Source organism: Chinchilla lanigera, unplaced genomic scaffold (assembly GCF_000276665.1).
Source record: "Chinchilla lanigera isolate Chin_1 unplaced genomic scaffold, ChiLan1.0 scaffold00046, whole genome shotgun sequence".
Lineage (NCBI taxonomy): Eukaryota > Metazoa > Chordata > Mammalia > Rodentia > Chinchillidae > Chinchilla > Chinchilla lanigera.
Genome location: NW_004955447.1, coordinates 2,359,635 through 2,375,270, shown reverse-complemented (window position 1 = coordinate 2,375,270; position 15,636 = coordinate 2,359,635). Strand labels below are relative to the sequence as shown.

Sequence of the window (15,636 nt, the reverse complement as noted above, 5' to 3'; positions counted from 1 at the left end):
ACTGGGTCACTAGCTTTATCTACAGATAAACACTTGCACAAAACAGATAATGGCTTGCTTTGCACCTATTTTACATATATTTCCCCCGGCTCCCCAAAATGATTGTCTTCTGAGCCTAGGTCCATTATTCCCTTGCTGTCTTCCCTGCAATCAAGTACTCTGAATAAATACAGGCCCTGAGTTGCAATTAAAAATAATGAGACCCTACAGGGCCAATGTCCTCGCATGCAATAAAAGGGTGTGGACTAATTTCAGGAGCACGGATTTTTTTTCCTCCATTTTGCTCCACTTTGATTGGTGGATTGGCACTTTAAATAAAGGTTTCTGATCTTCCGTGAATGAGAGATACAGAGAGTGTCCCGGGCACTGTGCAGAAAAAAACTTTAATCTTCTTTTCTTAGAAGTATCTTGATTGGCATCAGCAGGCCCTCAGAACACTGTGAATGTCACCGTCTAAGGTAAAACATGATTTTATGATTTCCGTGTTTTCTGTACGCTCTTTTTCCTATCTCCAGGGTGGATTTATCTTCACTTATCACAAGGTGCTAAATAATAGCTTATTGTAATCCATTAGCATGGTCCAGAAGACATGACTAACACCCACCCAGCTAAGAAAAAAAGATTTGTCTGTAGACTTTTTTTAACTCTTTGTGATTATTAGTGTCAGTGGCTATTTAAAAGGTATTAAAAGTTGAGCAAATCTCTTGTTAGTCAGACTTCCATTCATATAAAAGCAAAGAGCCTTTCAAATTTATCAAATAAAGAGATAATTCCTTTCAGGAATAAAGACCAAAATGTATTAGGATATATTTTCCAGTAATAGCAAAGGAAATTAACATATTCGACTTCCTCTAATTTGTAAAAGACAAGTTTTGGCATGGTTATGCAGATAACCTAAACATCAAATGATATTCCAAATATCTACAATAAAGGTTTGTTAAGAAGTAATGGTTTATTACATTTCAAGTGCATTTCAAATTCATCCCAGAGATCAGGCAAAGTGGAAATTCCTATGAATGGTACTTGATAGACCAGTGTTTCATCTAAAGGAGGTGTTTTTAAATTCATGTTTATTTTGTGAGTTGAAGCACAGCATTTAGAGAATGTCCATGGGGGTGGTCCCTAAATCTTCACTTAGACTGTAGTACCATTAAAAAGTGCTTAAATACTTTTAGTTGTTTATCAATTCATTCCAGAACATAGTAAGTATAAGTCAACTGTATAGTGACATCCTGCTTTTTGTTGGTTTTTAAAACCTGATTGTTTTAGAAGAATAGACTCAGATGCTTTTTTTAAAAATGTCTTTTAACCATTTTGAAGTAAAAGTTCATCTGATTTAGTTCTCCAACCCAACTGTGTTTTAGATTCCACTGTTCAAAATGAAGGACCTGATGCTGCTCCTGTCTCTCCTGAAGATGAGTTTTGCAGTGCCGGTAAGTCTGTCTTCTCAAGCAGGCCTTGGATGCACTCTGGATTGTTGGGTGCCAAGAAACACAGCAGGGACATTGGCTGAGGTTCATGTGTGGACTCATTTGCTTCTGATCCAGTGGGATAGCTGCTGTGGAATCAGAAGTCACACTCTCCCAGACGTTACCTTGGCCACCCAAAAGCAGTACATCAAACATACAATTTTTCTACTACATATAATATTTAAAATATTCCAAAAGTAATGCTTAAAAGAAAAACTAAAGGTGCCACCCTAACTTTTCTTTGTATGATACTGACACTGGTGGCCACCTAGTCTTCCGGCCGGCAGTCTAATGTATCACACTCTGAACTTATACTCATCCATATCTAAGTTAATCAGATCCATTCTGAGAAACAGGACAACTGCCAACACTGAATCAGGTGTTCTTTTCCTTTTCACTCCTCATGGAAAATGTATCCTCTATTTACATTCATGTCACTATTGTTCTTTGTTTATGACTTGGAGCAAATGGAAAGGATACTTTTCTGCAGTTGGATCTGCCCAAATGTGCTCTTTGTACTGGCCAATGGAGGGCGCTCTGCTCTTACAGTCCCCACAAATTCTGACAAGCTGCCTGTCACACACACAAGTTCCCCCACGTACACACGGGCACCACAGACACTCTTCCTTGCTACTGAGCTACCCTCTTCTCAGCCCAGAAGGTTTAATACACATTTGTAATATCCTTCCCGCAATTCATGACTTGGAAAAATTTGCACTATGACTCAGAAAGTGGACTTTTATTTATATGAAAACCTAGGGGATGAAATACTACGGGGTGGAATTCCTGACCTTCTTACCCCCAAAGGAAAAGTAGCCCCAATGTATTCAGTAGATATTCCATCAGCACTTAGGGTTTAAATGAAGGAAGGAAGGCATTTCAATCTCCTGACACTAGATTGTGAGAACACCCAAAGGAACTAAAACTTCTCAAAATCCAATTTACTTTAATTCCTACTCTTCCATTCCCCATTTCTCCCCACTGGTATTTGTGCATATTAACACATGAAAATACTAGAAAACTTTAGAAAGGGAAATATCTCGCATTTTAAAAAGCAAGTTGTAAATATAGCTGTGTTTTCAATGACTTTTAAGTGAATACATTAAGTATAATAGCATAATACTTAGAGATAGAATACTTTTTATTTAAGAAAAGAATACCTTTGATATGATCTAAAAGTATAAACATGGATCAGCAGGTTTATTCATCCTCTTTCACCAAGGGTGACGGAGGACTCATTGACACCCTTTGGATACGAAGCAGTTCAGATTTTGCACATCAGTTTTCTCAGTGCTGTGATCTCACACTATGTCCCACAAGCCTAAAGCGTATAGGTTTTTGAAAAGCACATGAAAATTCAGCTCAAGTCTGTCTTTTACTTTTTTATGTAATTATCTTTAAGAATATAAAATATTCTTTTTTGTGGTGCTGGGATTAAACCCAGGGCCTTTGTGCTTAGCTACAACCTCAGTCCTTTTTTTTTTTTTTTGGTACTGGGAATCGAACTCAGGACCTCACACTTGCCAGGCAGGTGCTGTGCCACTAAACTGTACCTCCAGCCCCCTCAGCCCTTTTATTTTTTTTTTAATTTTATTGAGTGACTCACTAAGTCACTACATTGTTGAGACTGCGTTCAAACTTGAAATCTTACTGCCTCAGCCTCCCAGAATGCTGGGATTGCATCCCCAAGGTACCAGAGTTTTATATAAAGTATGATTAGTTTTATATTTTGATGGCTATAAAGTATGATTAGTTTTATATAAAGTATGATTTGTTTTAAAGTATGATTAGTTCTATATTTTGTTGCTTTATTATATTTCTGATTGGGTAAACTAAATAAAATTTTGCTTTTAAAGCAACATGGCATTCAGATGCACACAAAAGATAGGTGATTCATTTGGGAGCAAAGTTATTACATTTTATAATTATCCCAAATAAATTTGTCCATGCTTTGTCCAAAAGCCCAAGTGATTTGAATAGTAAGCCAAGATGGCAGACCCTGGGCTAGCCCTTGTAGACTAGGGGATTTCCTGTTCCCAGCAGGCATTCCATGGATACATTCAAAGAAGCTTCTTGCCAAGAGAACTCAAAAGTATTTATTTCCATTCAGGCATTTCCTCAGCAACCGGGAGCACCAAACATGGCACCACCTGGCATGGCTAGTTTGAGTCTGGAGGTAAGTAATTCTAAAGACTTCATATGTAATCTTCACATTGATCTGTTCCTGATTGTGGGGAGATATAATGCATTGACTCTGAGTTTTCCTAGTCACAAGCTATAGCTATCATCTTGAGCTATTCTGGAGTAGTCAGTGATACCTATTAAAGTTTTATAAGTCAACCAAAATTTTAATATCTTAGATGTTTTATGTTTGAGAACATCATCTGTGTGTGAATCAAAGCAATACTAATTGCTAATACCTTGTATATATTACAGATATATTAACATAATCACTACATTTAATTAAAGTATTTTCTCCTATGGTCACAAATGGTTTATATTTAGCCCTGTTGTTTATAATATCTTACATGATAAAGTTCTCATGCAGAAGCTCACTGTACAAAGTTTAAATGTTTATAAGAAGCACTATAAGTAGTATTAACAATTGTACAGGATATGATGCCAGGAAGACAGACTATGGAGTAGAAAGAAATTTTTGCCAGCTAATCCTTGGACAGGGGCCTAGTATCCATAATATATAAAGAACTCAAAAAAACAGACCCCGTCCAAAAGAAATGCAATAAAAAAATGGACAATTGAAATGAACAGACACTTCTCAGAAGAAATGCAAATGTCAGAGTACACAAAAAAATGTTCAGCATCATTGGCCATTAAAAAAACCCAAATCAAAAAAACACTGAGATTCCACCTTACTCCAGTAAGAATAGCTATTTTCAAGAGCTCAGAAAACAACAAATGCTGGCAAGGTTGTCAGGAAAATAAACCCTTTTACACTGGTGGTAGGAGTGTAAACCAGTACAACCACTACGGAAGTCAGTATGGAGATTCCTCAAAAAATTAAACATAAAAATTCCATTTAATCCACCTATACCTCTTCTGGGTATCTTCCTGAGTTAAAGTTATCTTTTTACAGTGATACATGTACACCATATTTATAGCAGCAAAATTCATAACTAAATCTCGGAAGTAGCCTAGTGAATAAAGAAAATGTAGTATATATACACAATGTAGTACTACTCAGCCATAAAGAAGGATAAATGTAAGTTATTTATGAGAAAATGGATGGATCTTGAGACCATAATAACACTAAGGGAGATAAGTCAGGCACAGAAAGGTTAAACTGTAAATGGTTTTTCTAATATGAGACTTGATTTAAAAAGCAAAAATTAAAAATGATATGGTAGGAAATAGGAGGTAGACTCTGTGGAGATGGGTAGAGGACCCACGAAGAAAGAGCAGGAAAGAGGAGCAAAACGATTGAGATGTGGTGTGTATGAGCACCACTTCTCCAGAATGAACTAATTCTTACGTTGTGCAAACTCACACTAATAAAAAGTAGCAGCAACACTGTACTATACTTCCTGTGTAGTTTTGTTTCATTGTAGTTCTTATAAATAATATCCATTGTTTAGAAAACTCCCCAAAATAGAAAAATTTTGACCATATCAATTAAAAAGTTGACAGTTATACTTCAATATTTGTGAGGTGATAAATATTACAATTTTTCACAGATTTTACAGAATTTTGTATCATAATAATCTACGCAGTCACCAAGTTTCTCCCTTTCTAACTTGAATATAAAACACTCTACCTTCCCGTTTAAAAAGTGGAACTGACTTTCTGATGGAATAATGGCAGCATTCTAGACAGTCTACCCAGATACTCTTTCCTCCAGGGTTTTTTATATGCATTATTTTGAGGCCTTTTTGTTGAGGACAACAGCAAAAATTGATTTGTTTTGTTTTGTTTGTTCAAATTTCTTTTCCTTTTCAGGCTGAATTTGTAAGAGACAAAGTAATTCACGTGGAGGGGGAAAGTTAATGAAACAATATCCTCACAATTATCTTTATATTTATTTTAATTAAATGAGCTTTTTTCCATTTTCAATGTGACCCTTTTAACTCATACTTTTTCTCCTTTAATCAATTATTTTTTTAAAAGCTCATTATTTTAATAAAACAACAACAGCAGCAGTTTTTACATAATTTCTCACAGATAAGTTGTGTCCACTTTTGCTTTATTCAAAATTTCCTACCCCAAGTTTGTCTTGATGATGTTGTCCCAAGAAATCAGTTGCACCAAAAGAATAGAAAATGCATGGGATAAACACTAACCCACCTTTTTTTTCTTGACAGACAATGAGACAGTTGGGAAGTTTGCAAGGATTAAACGCACTTTCTCAGGTAATCATATTTTCAAATATTCCTATTAATATTTGAAAATATTAATTAAAGTGGCAGTGGTAGCAGCAGCACTGTAATTCATAACATTTGTTTATGAATAGGCAATATCCTAAATGATGAAAGAACAAATAAGTAATTGAAATAGCCTAAAACAAAATAAGGTAGTGTGACCGGGGAAAAATAAAAACAATATTGAATTTTCATTAGACAAAAAAAACCTTTCATGACTTATAGATTTTATTATACGGCCAAAACAGCAGTACCTAAAGAGCTCAAACAAACTCATAAAAATACTTCAGTCTCTCTCAGAGCGGACTTTCCGTCTGTTGGAAGGGAGAATTTACCCACTCGTTTCACATTGACCAGCATGACTTTCCCTTTTACTTTGCATTCATAACACTAACATGTGTGCATGTTCATTTTTTCCCCACATCTTCAGTATTCTAGGCTTGGCTTGGGAAAATCACTTAATTCTTTGTGGCTGCAAGGTCTCCTTCCACCACCGTCGTCTTTCCCATGGCTGAGACCCAGAGAACATGAAACCCAACAGGTAAGTTGATGGCAGCAATGTGTTTGGAACTTCAAGCTTTGATATCTTTCCCTGCTTGCCTTCTGGAAGTTATGATGTACCAGCAATAGAAAAGAACCAGTAATTTTTAAAATAATTTTAGTAATACCAAATTCTATAACTGTTTTTATCACTTAGGAAACTATCTAAAAATTTCAACCATTAGAGCATTTATTTCAGATAGAAAGATATGGCTTCCAAAATACAAGAGATCTATCTTAAAGATAGCAGCAATAACAACAGATAAGCAATCCTCAAGAACGAAAGCAGACTGGACAATTTTCACCTTAAACAATGTTTTCTGAGTAATTATTCAAAGGCAAATTTCAAATGATGACAAAAATCCTGGTTAAAACCTAATGAACCCTTTAAAAATCCACAAATCAACCTGTTAACAATGTTTATCAGGTGCTTAACAAGTATATTAACCAAATTGTGCTCGAGAGCGAAGGTTGACACACTTTAGAGTGCCTCCCAGGCTCAGGACATTTCAAACCTGCTTGAGAGATGAGATAACACACTTCATGATGTTAAACTGTGAGGCAGAACAAGTGAATACCATGGGAGTTTAAACACAGGCAATTATTGTGGCAAAGCCGAGCAAATAATTCTGAAACGTCCCTGCCAATTGAGGAGTTTGCAGCTGATCTACCAGTGATATTGTCATTCATGAGTGATCTCTAAAGAAAGCAAAAAAAAAAAAAAAATAGTGGTTTTAACAGGAGCTTTCAATTCCAAGACCCTGTCTCAAAAAAAAAGTAGATAGATAGATAGATAGATAGATAATGATATATCTTTCACTTAACTGGGGGACAAGGATTTATGACAAATAATTACAGCTCAATAACAGAGTTGCAAAATGAAGATGCATACAGTAGTCACTATAGCCAAGAAGAAGAAACGGCTCCCTGCACCAAAAGGCTCAGGTAGATTTCCGTCCCCCTGAGCAACGGCGGTCCCAAAGGAGGCAGAGGAGACAAGCACACACAGTGCTTTATCAAATGACGCTGTCTCAGCTTCTTCTGCAACCTCTGCCTCGAGACATGTCCCTAGCCCCCGTGCATGCTGAGTGCACCCAAGGCCTTTGTGAGACAAGCTCCAGACACCACCGTGCAGGGCACGTCCCTGCTGACACGTTGCCCATCTCTCCACAGTACGAGTACTCTGTGCCGGTGCACCCCCCACCTCTCCCATCTCAGCCACCCCAGCAGCCTCCACAACCAGGACTGAAGCCTTTCCAGCAGCCCACTGCTACCCCTGCTGTCCAAGACGCACCCCCGAAGGGAGGGCCTCAGCCTCCGATGCACCCCAGACAGCTGCCCTTGAAGGACGGAGAACTGCCAGAGGCTCAGCAGCAAGTGGCCCCAACAGACATGCCACTAAACCCTGAGGTAATTCCTCCCTCATCTCCCCATCGACTTAACGGGAGGCTCTGGGGATTGAACCGAGGGCCTGCGCAGGTCAGGTGAGCCCTCCACCACTGAGTGAAAGCCCTCGCTTAGGTCATCCTTAGGGTCACCTACCTAGCTAATGAATGAAAACCAATTTGCAAACCACATTTAAACAATCACAGCCCTCGGCCAAACGCAGTAACATATGTTATCAAGCAGCCTTTTATTCTAAACATTTTTTTAGTAGAACATAAACACCTATTTTTCTGATCTTTGCCATCAGAGATGGTACAGATTCTAAAAGATCTTGTGCCTGTAAAACTTGGTTTCTTAGTTGCAAAAGATGAAAACTTCCACAGGAAACAGGAAAGCCTAGGGAAGTCCAGGCTATGATGTGTGTGTGTGTGTGTGTGTGTGTGTGTGTGTGTGTGTGTGTGTGTTGGAAAGACTGAGGACACGTACTCCTCTGTATAACAATAGGAATACATGTTATCTCTCAGTGGAGAGATGACAACCATGTAAAAGTACCTAGTAATAATGTAACAAGAGAACAATGGACAGAAAAAGGAATGTGCCACATAACTAGCAGGTTGCAGACATTTCACAGTCCCCATTCCCCCACGTCACCCCAACTACAGTCTTACAAAGATAGATAAGGAATTTTCCCAGGGCTAAATAAAACCTAAGTGGCAGAGCCAGAATTCAAACCAAACAAGTAGGTTCCAGTTCAAAAATGTGTTATAGCAAATTCATGACGGCCATGCTTCACCTCCCTGCCAGTAGCTGCAGTCATTTACCATGTAAACTCCTAGGTCATCCCCTCAGAAGACTAAAGGAAAATAGAACATGAAACGCATCTTACAAATGCCTTCCTGTAATTATAAACAAGATAAGGGTGTGAGTTTGTCTACCTTGGCTGTTAACTTTAATATTCGTCTCTGATACAGCTCCCAGTACTGGACTTTGCAGATCCACAAATTTCATCAGTAAGTACAGATCTCAATGACACACCTTCTTGGGGGGGAGCAACTCTATATTTCATAAAAGTTGAATAAAATTTTTAAATCATCCCATTTATCTATGAAGTATTATGAGTCCCTTTGCTTTCTCAAATCTCAAGTACTAATTTTTCAAACTAAACTATCTGCAAATATGTTTAATATAATTCTTAGAAACTACTGTAGTAGGGATTTGCCTGTGTGAATTATTTATTTTGTTTTCCACCACTTAAAGGTGTTCCAAATAGCCCGTTTCGTACCACGGGTGCTAGTGCCACAAAATAAACCACCTACAGTAAGTTTTTTTAATGCCATTTCTCTGTTTGCAATTTACTTAAAAGTTGCTGTCCTTGGAAAACGCATTTTGTGATAACTATTTTATTTTGTTTAGCTTTATCCTGGAATGCTTTACATGTCCTATGGAACAAATCAACTGGTAAGTTTATTCTATAAAAGGTATCATTTTTATTTAAATGTTGTCTTAAGAGGCAAAATTACAAAAACTCAGACTTCACACAAGACATTCCAAGTAAATATTGCCTAAATGGCTACATTAGCAACTGAAATACTACAGAAGCACATTTCCTATTTGGAGAATTCTGGCCAGACATACACACAAAGGCATTACAGGAAAAGTAAATTTTAGATCTGGCAAACTGACTCTCCACGCCACCGCTGGCCACAGCATCAATGCTAAGGGTCAGGGGAAGGCTGAGTGACCTGGAATTGGTCATGAGTAGCTAGGAGGGTACTAGGAGGCGGCCGGTTCGTGATCTGATGCACTGTTCCCTTTGAACAGAGTGCCCCTGCAGCAAGACTTGGCTTCATGAGTTCAGAAGAAATGCCCGTAAGTAGCACCTTATGACTCTTCGGAAAACGGTGGCCAGGGACAGACAGTCAGAGATGACCGGCTACAGGAGACACTGGTGATGAAAGTAGCTAAAGGAGCTCAAGACTCAGATTTTTCTACTCCAGAACCAAATGCTTGATTCTGAGGCAGTATCCAAAGCTCTCATCTTGTGTCCTATAGCCATTTATTTCTGAGTGAGGCCGTCCTCGAGCACAGGGCTTTACCTCAGCCCTTCTATATGAACAGAAGTGCTATCTCCCCTGAACGACCACCATCACTGACCAGCAAGGGCTTCAATCAAAAAGATACGTGTGGTGCATATAGGATTCCCATTCCTTCTAGGGCCATCTACCCTCCAAAAGACCCAACTCAGCGGCAGCAAGAATAAAATACAACTCAAAATTAAAGTCTAAAAGGGAAATAAAATTATCCAACCCTAAAGTTTGATTATTATAAAATTTTGAAGTGCACTAAGTCGGGAAGTACAGTCTTACTTTGTTATTATCCATAGGCATTATAAGATCTGAGATCTATTAATTCATACAGCTTGACTTTTTCCCTTGGAAATTTGTACCTCTTATATCTGTTAGAGTACAAAAGAAAATAAAAGCCACACTGAATTAACAAGTCATTGTTAACTACACAGCCTATCAAATCAAATTACTAAAAGCACATGCGTGCTTCCCCCAAAAGAACACTCCTCAGCATTTCTGAGGGCCTTCTGTGTGGCTTGCATGAAGGAGGACCCCACAGACAAGACCAATCCAACTCCTGTTGAGAAGGAGCTGCTAGTCTAACAAATGGAAGAGATAAGTAGTGCACACAATGTCCAAGCCATGAGCTAGAAAAAACAACCATATCATCAGTGGGAAATAGGAAGTAAGGAAGAGAGCGCAGGGCAGGAGTCACAGTGGCATTTCTGGAGGAGATGTTGTGAAAGCCGAGACTCAGTAAGGAACCAGGAGAAGGTAGAAGCAAAGAACACAGCGTCTCCAGCACTACATGGCAGACTGGAAATCAGAAGTTCAAGGGCCAATTACAATCTCATAATATTCTGTCTAATTCTCCAAAGATTTTGTGGTAGCTTATGAAACACCCACAATAAATACAACAAAAAACTGAAGGTAGGATTCTAAGTGTCCAAACTATGAGGTTATCAGAACATGAAAGTGCAAGTCACACAGCTATACTCAGTTGCAAATAGTTCAAGATATTGGTTCCCACTTAGTTCCTCCAAAGAAATAGGGCTTTTTCTAATACTTGTTGTAAAAGGAGACAAAGTGAGAGAAAGAAGAGAGGGGAGGAAGGAGAGAGAAAGGGAAGGAGGGAAGGGGGAGGAAGGGAGGGTGAGGCAGAGAAAGAACAGAGGGAGAGAGGGAAGGGTATAGGGAGGGGAAAATGAGAAAAATCCTCACATGGGGCTTCATTCATTTGGAGGACATTCACAAATACCATGACAAAATCCTGCAAAGCACCCTCCACAGATGTAGTGATGAAGCTAGTGTCTGTTTATTTATGACAGTAGCATCCATTTCAACTGATTATTGTTTTCTTCCAACTGAACTCAAACTGTCTCAAGCCTTGCTTCTGTTCGGCTGCCATACTGCTCCCCTTCTTCCTGTCCAGCTAAGTGGGGAAGGATCTCCACCTTTTGCGGAAGTCGCCTCCCCTACCCAGACATGTGCAGAACCCTCTCCTGTGTATTTTGAAGCCAGATTCACAACTAATGTGCTCACACAAAGCTGTCAGCCAGCTCCCTGTTGTCTATCAGCTTTTTTCTAGGTTCTCAGGTATAACTGCAATGGCATGGTCAGTGGCCCATAATAACGGTGTCTTTGACAAATATTTGATCTCCAGGGAGGAAGAGCCAGCCCCGTGACCTACGGAGCCCTGCTGCCAGGATTTGCAGGCGTGAGGCACACCGTCAGGAGGATGCCCCAAGATCCAACCATGGCTGGAGACTTCACTCTGGAATTCGACTCCCCAGCTGCAACCAAAGGCCCCGAGAAGGGAGAAGGAGGGACACAAGGCTCCCCGCTGCACGAGACCAAGGCAGAGGATGCCGAAAATGCAGCTCTTCTTTCACAGATAGCACCCGGCGCCCGCACAGGGCTGCTTGGCTTCCCTAATGACAATGTCCCCAGCATGGCAAGGGGCCCCTCAGGGCAGAGGAAGAGACCCCTTGAGGTCACCCCGGTAACTGCTGATCCTCTGATGACCCCCGAATTAGCTGAGATTTATGAGACCTATGGTGCTGATGTCACCACACCCCTGGGAGAAGCTACCATGGAAACCACAATGACCCCAGACACTCCACAAACACTGGTGCCAGGAAACAAAGCCCGCCACCCCCAGATGATGCATGATCCGTGGCGTTTCCAAGAGCCCTGACCGCCTTCAGCCCGCAGCCCGCTTCTGTGTGCACGGGCTGCCCACCTTCATCCCCGTAGTGTACCTCTCCGCCAAACACTGGCTACCCTCCTGCCGCACAGGCGCTGAGAGCACCACGCATGTGTCAATAAATACAAGTGGCTAGAAATAGCTTAGGTCCCCTCCCTGCTTTCATTCTCTTATTGAAATAAAATGTGTCGACTGTCTCCGTGATTTAGAAATACCATTAATAACGCCAGAGCAAGTCTGAGAGTCTCCGCATTTAATAAGCTTGTTTCTTAGCTGTCTTAGTCATTTTAGGATTTCTCCTGTGTGCATAACACTATTATATCCAGAAAATGTGGTACTGTTTTTCTTTCTAAGCAAAGGCACATAGTCTCAGAATTCTCAGCTATTTCATTTAAACTTCATGAGATGGGGATTGGTGTAGAACCCCTAACTGGTATTACTGGGTTTCGTATATTGGATTACAATTCTCATTTGTAGAATATTTTATTTAATCTAGTAAAAGAAAAACAATTAGCCTATTTTAAATAAAGAATTTTTTCTCACTGGATATATCAGGAATATATGCTTATTATTTATATGAAGATAGTTAAGAAAAGCATAAGCACCCCTTACCTTTGCTATTCATTAACTCACGTTATTCAATTCATCCATTTTTTTCATTCAGAGTTTACTGAATATCTACCCAAATCCTAGGCACTATGCAGTGATCACGCACACAGCCCTGCCCTTCACATGTCACAAGGGGCATGACTGGCAAGTAGAGAAATTATCACAGTAATAACAAGTCAACTGCTCTAAGCTAAGCTCAGTTACTTCACATGTGCTGTCTCACAGCAACACTGTTAAATAGGCATGCCCAGTGCTACAGCACACGTGCAAAGCACTATGAAAAGACCAAATACAAGGTGCCCCAAAACCACGGAGACTGGGCATCTAATCTAGCTTAAGAGGCACTGGAGGGCCTGGGAGGGATCAGACAAGTTTCTACAGGATGGTATCAAAAACATCTGCAGAATGAGGCCCCCAAGAAGAAAAACCACCAGAGCCATGTGGGAATTAGTTCAGTCTGTGAAGTGTAACATGGGGAAGGGGCTGTAGAAAATGACCCTTGCTGTTACCAAGGCAAGGCTACACACCCAAAGTGAGAGATCACAAGCCCAGATCCAGTCAGCCCTGAAAATTAGCCTCCAGCTCCACTCTCTCCACTTTCTTTTCAGTTGTCCGGCCCAGGTCTTAGACTCCATGGAACTCAGTCTCCTCTGTTCCCTGATGAAGAGCTCGGGGGATGTCCCCAAGGAAAGAGAGCCCTGAGATATCACCAACCTGGCATTCTTCAGGAGCCTTAGCAAAGCATGTTGTTCATCCCTCTCCATAGGCTGGGGCTGCCAACCATCAGGTCACTCCAGCCAAAGCGTGAGGGCAGGAGAATGACTTCCATAGTAGCCAGCAGAAAGCAAGACTCACCTTAGCGTGCCCAACAGCCTCATAAGAATCAGCGAAGTCAAAGATAGATTTGGGTTCAGACCTTGATATTATATCTTGGGGTCTATGAGACTTCATCTTTCTATGTTTTTATTTTAAAGGACCTATTATTATAAGAATTATTATAAGAATTAAATAAGGCAAATACATGGAATTGCTGAATCACAATAGTTTCCTTCATTTCCAACGGATCTATTTCTTAAAGATCATCAGCCCAGGGCTGGGGATTTAGCTCAGCAGCACAGCACTTGCTTGGCAAGTGCGAGGTCGTGAGTTTGATTCCCCATACCAGAAAAAAAAAAAAAAAATCATCAGCCAAACAGCAATAGTAACAATGGAAGAATGGAATTGTTCCCATTATCTCATGAATTTGTGCCCTTCCATTCTCAATTTCTTTTCTTTCATTTTAAAGAGAGTAGTAAATGAGAAACAAACAAACAAAAAAATAGAACAGTAGCAGTGTAGTAGTATCACGGGCATAAACAAATCAAAGCAAGAACATTCAAAGTGATACAGGGTCTCAAGACAAAATAATATGAATCAACAGTAGTTGCTACATTGCATATTGCTATCCTCAACTACATTGCTCAGATCAGTGTGCAAGGCAGGTGGAACCCCGGGCACCCTCCATTCTCAATCTCTATCCCTGGCCCTTCTGGTACTTCTTTGAAATGCACAGCCAGCTTATGTGAGACCACATGTGCTGACAAATGTTGCCACCTCACGGCTCAAAGTTCACTTTGGCTATTAGTAGGCTGGGCACTTGATAACTAGTAGTAATAGCTACCTCAATTTTGGTGAGCAGGGATCGCATGTTGTAGAGTCTTCAGTGACCTCTGTCCTTGCCACCACAGTCTTTCTGAACACTGGCACACTGAGCAGACACCAACGCTGTCAGGGAAAGAGGCTGAATGTCACCCATAAGCAGAACTATCTTAATTATGGGGAATTTCTCCTCCTGTAGTTTCCCTCTATGAGGCATGTAAACACATGAGAAATAAATATCTTTATACCATGCCCCATTCAGAGAGGTCTTCTTGAACAACCTTTTTTAGATCTTCCTTGATGGAGACCACTACAAAGCAGCCCTGAGTAGGACTTAAATTAATTTGTTCACTTGTGAATCTGTCCAAGGCCTAGGCTCCTTGTCTGGAAATGGATGGTAGACTCATAGTAAGTGAACCTCTGTGAGTCACTCATCCCTACTAAAACCTGTAATGGTGGATGAAGCCAGAAATTCTCAAAGGATAAAAAAGATCACAGCCAAGGACACCTGGATCCAATCTCAACTAGATAAAGACTATAGCCTCAGGCATCTCATTCCTGGGGGTGTTAACCTAATCCTTATTACAGATTAAGTTAACACCTTACTTGGAGAAGTCCATGAGTGATTCCACCCTTTTTGAGTACTCCCCTCCATTCTTCTGTTACCCAAACAAATACAGGACCCCCCAGAGAAGGTCTTGTTCTTAGCCCCGAGAGAATCTTGAATTCTGTGAGAGGGTTTTGATCCTTCTGGAGCCCTGAAATCATTCCATGTGCCTCTTGTTGTTTAGCCTTCACCATATACTCATTTGGGAGATTGCAGACCTGATCAATCTGCAATAACTAAGGAATATTATTAACCTGATACCTCCTTATCACCAATCTTCCAATTTTATTCTTTCCAAATCCTTGATTAGGTGGTCAATCTAGAGAACCTGAGGTCAGTAACTCAATCTCTTAGGTCATCTCCCTTCCCACACAAAATAGATAACCAGATACCTAATTTAAAATTCTGCTCACTGAATGATGTATACTGACTGGCCATTTCTAGTTGATACCTGAACGCCAAACAGAAATCCACAAACCAGAAACACACTCTTTCCTCTCCATAAATTGGTCACAGGCAGGGTAGCCTTTTAATCGACTATCTGGGACACTTTTGACAATGAAAGGGCATGTCATTAACCAACATGCTGGAAAACAGTATGAACTAGTACTACCTAGGACAGACCTGGATATCTAGCAATCTACTCACAAAGGACTTCCTGTGATTACAAATACGGTGGACTGAGGAAAAGTCATCAAACTTACAAAGAAGAATTACATGGACATCTGAACCAGTTGCTTCT

At 40.2% G+C, this 15,636-nt stretch overlaps 1 protein-coding gene across 2 annotated transcripts; it reads left to right on the top strand.

The window, feature by feature from the left end:
• Positions 1-443: 443 nt before the first annotated feature.
• Positions 444-12,031, top strand: Ambn (ameloblastin (enamel matrix protein)). Of its 2 annotated transcripts, none has more exons than XM_013518494.1 (11): positions 444-458; positions 1,365-1,433; positions 3,580-3,645; positions 5,786-5,833; positions 6,273-6,383; positions 7,601-7,792; positions 8,740-8,778; positions 9,026-9,085; positions 9,182-9,226; positions 9,590-9,637; positions 11,498-12,031. In XM_013518494.1, the coding sequence occupies exons 1-11, from the start codon at positions 444-446 to the stop codon at positions 12,029-12,031; spliced, it is 1,227 nt and encodes a 408-aa protein (XP_013373948.1). The 2 variants fall into 2 exon arrangements, with proteins under 2 accessions (XP_013373948.1, XP_005392843.1); XM_005392786.1 differs by having other exon boundaries at positions 7,556-7,792.
• The last annotated feature ends 3,605 nt before the right edge of the window (positions 12,032-15,636 follow it).

Coding starts and splice junctions, on each gene's coding strand:
- Ambn (XM_005392786.1), top strand. Junction 7,793..8,739: donor ACATGCCACTAAACCCTGAG/GTAATTCCTCCC, acceptor TCTCTGATACAG/CTCCCAGTACTGGACTTTGC. Junction 9,086..9,181: donor CACAAAATAAACCACCTACA/GTAAGTTTTTTT, acceptor TATTTTGTTTAG/CTTTATCCTGGAATGCTTTA.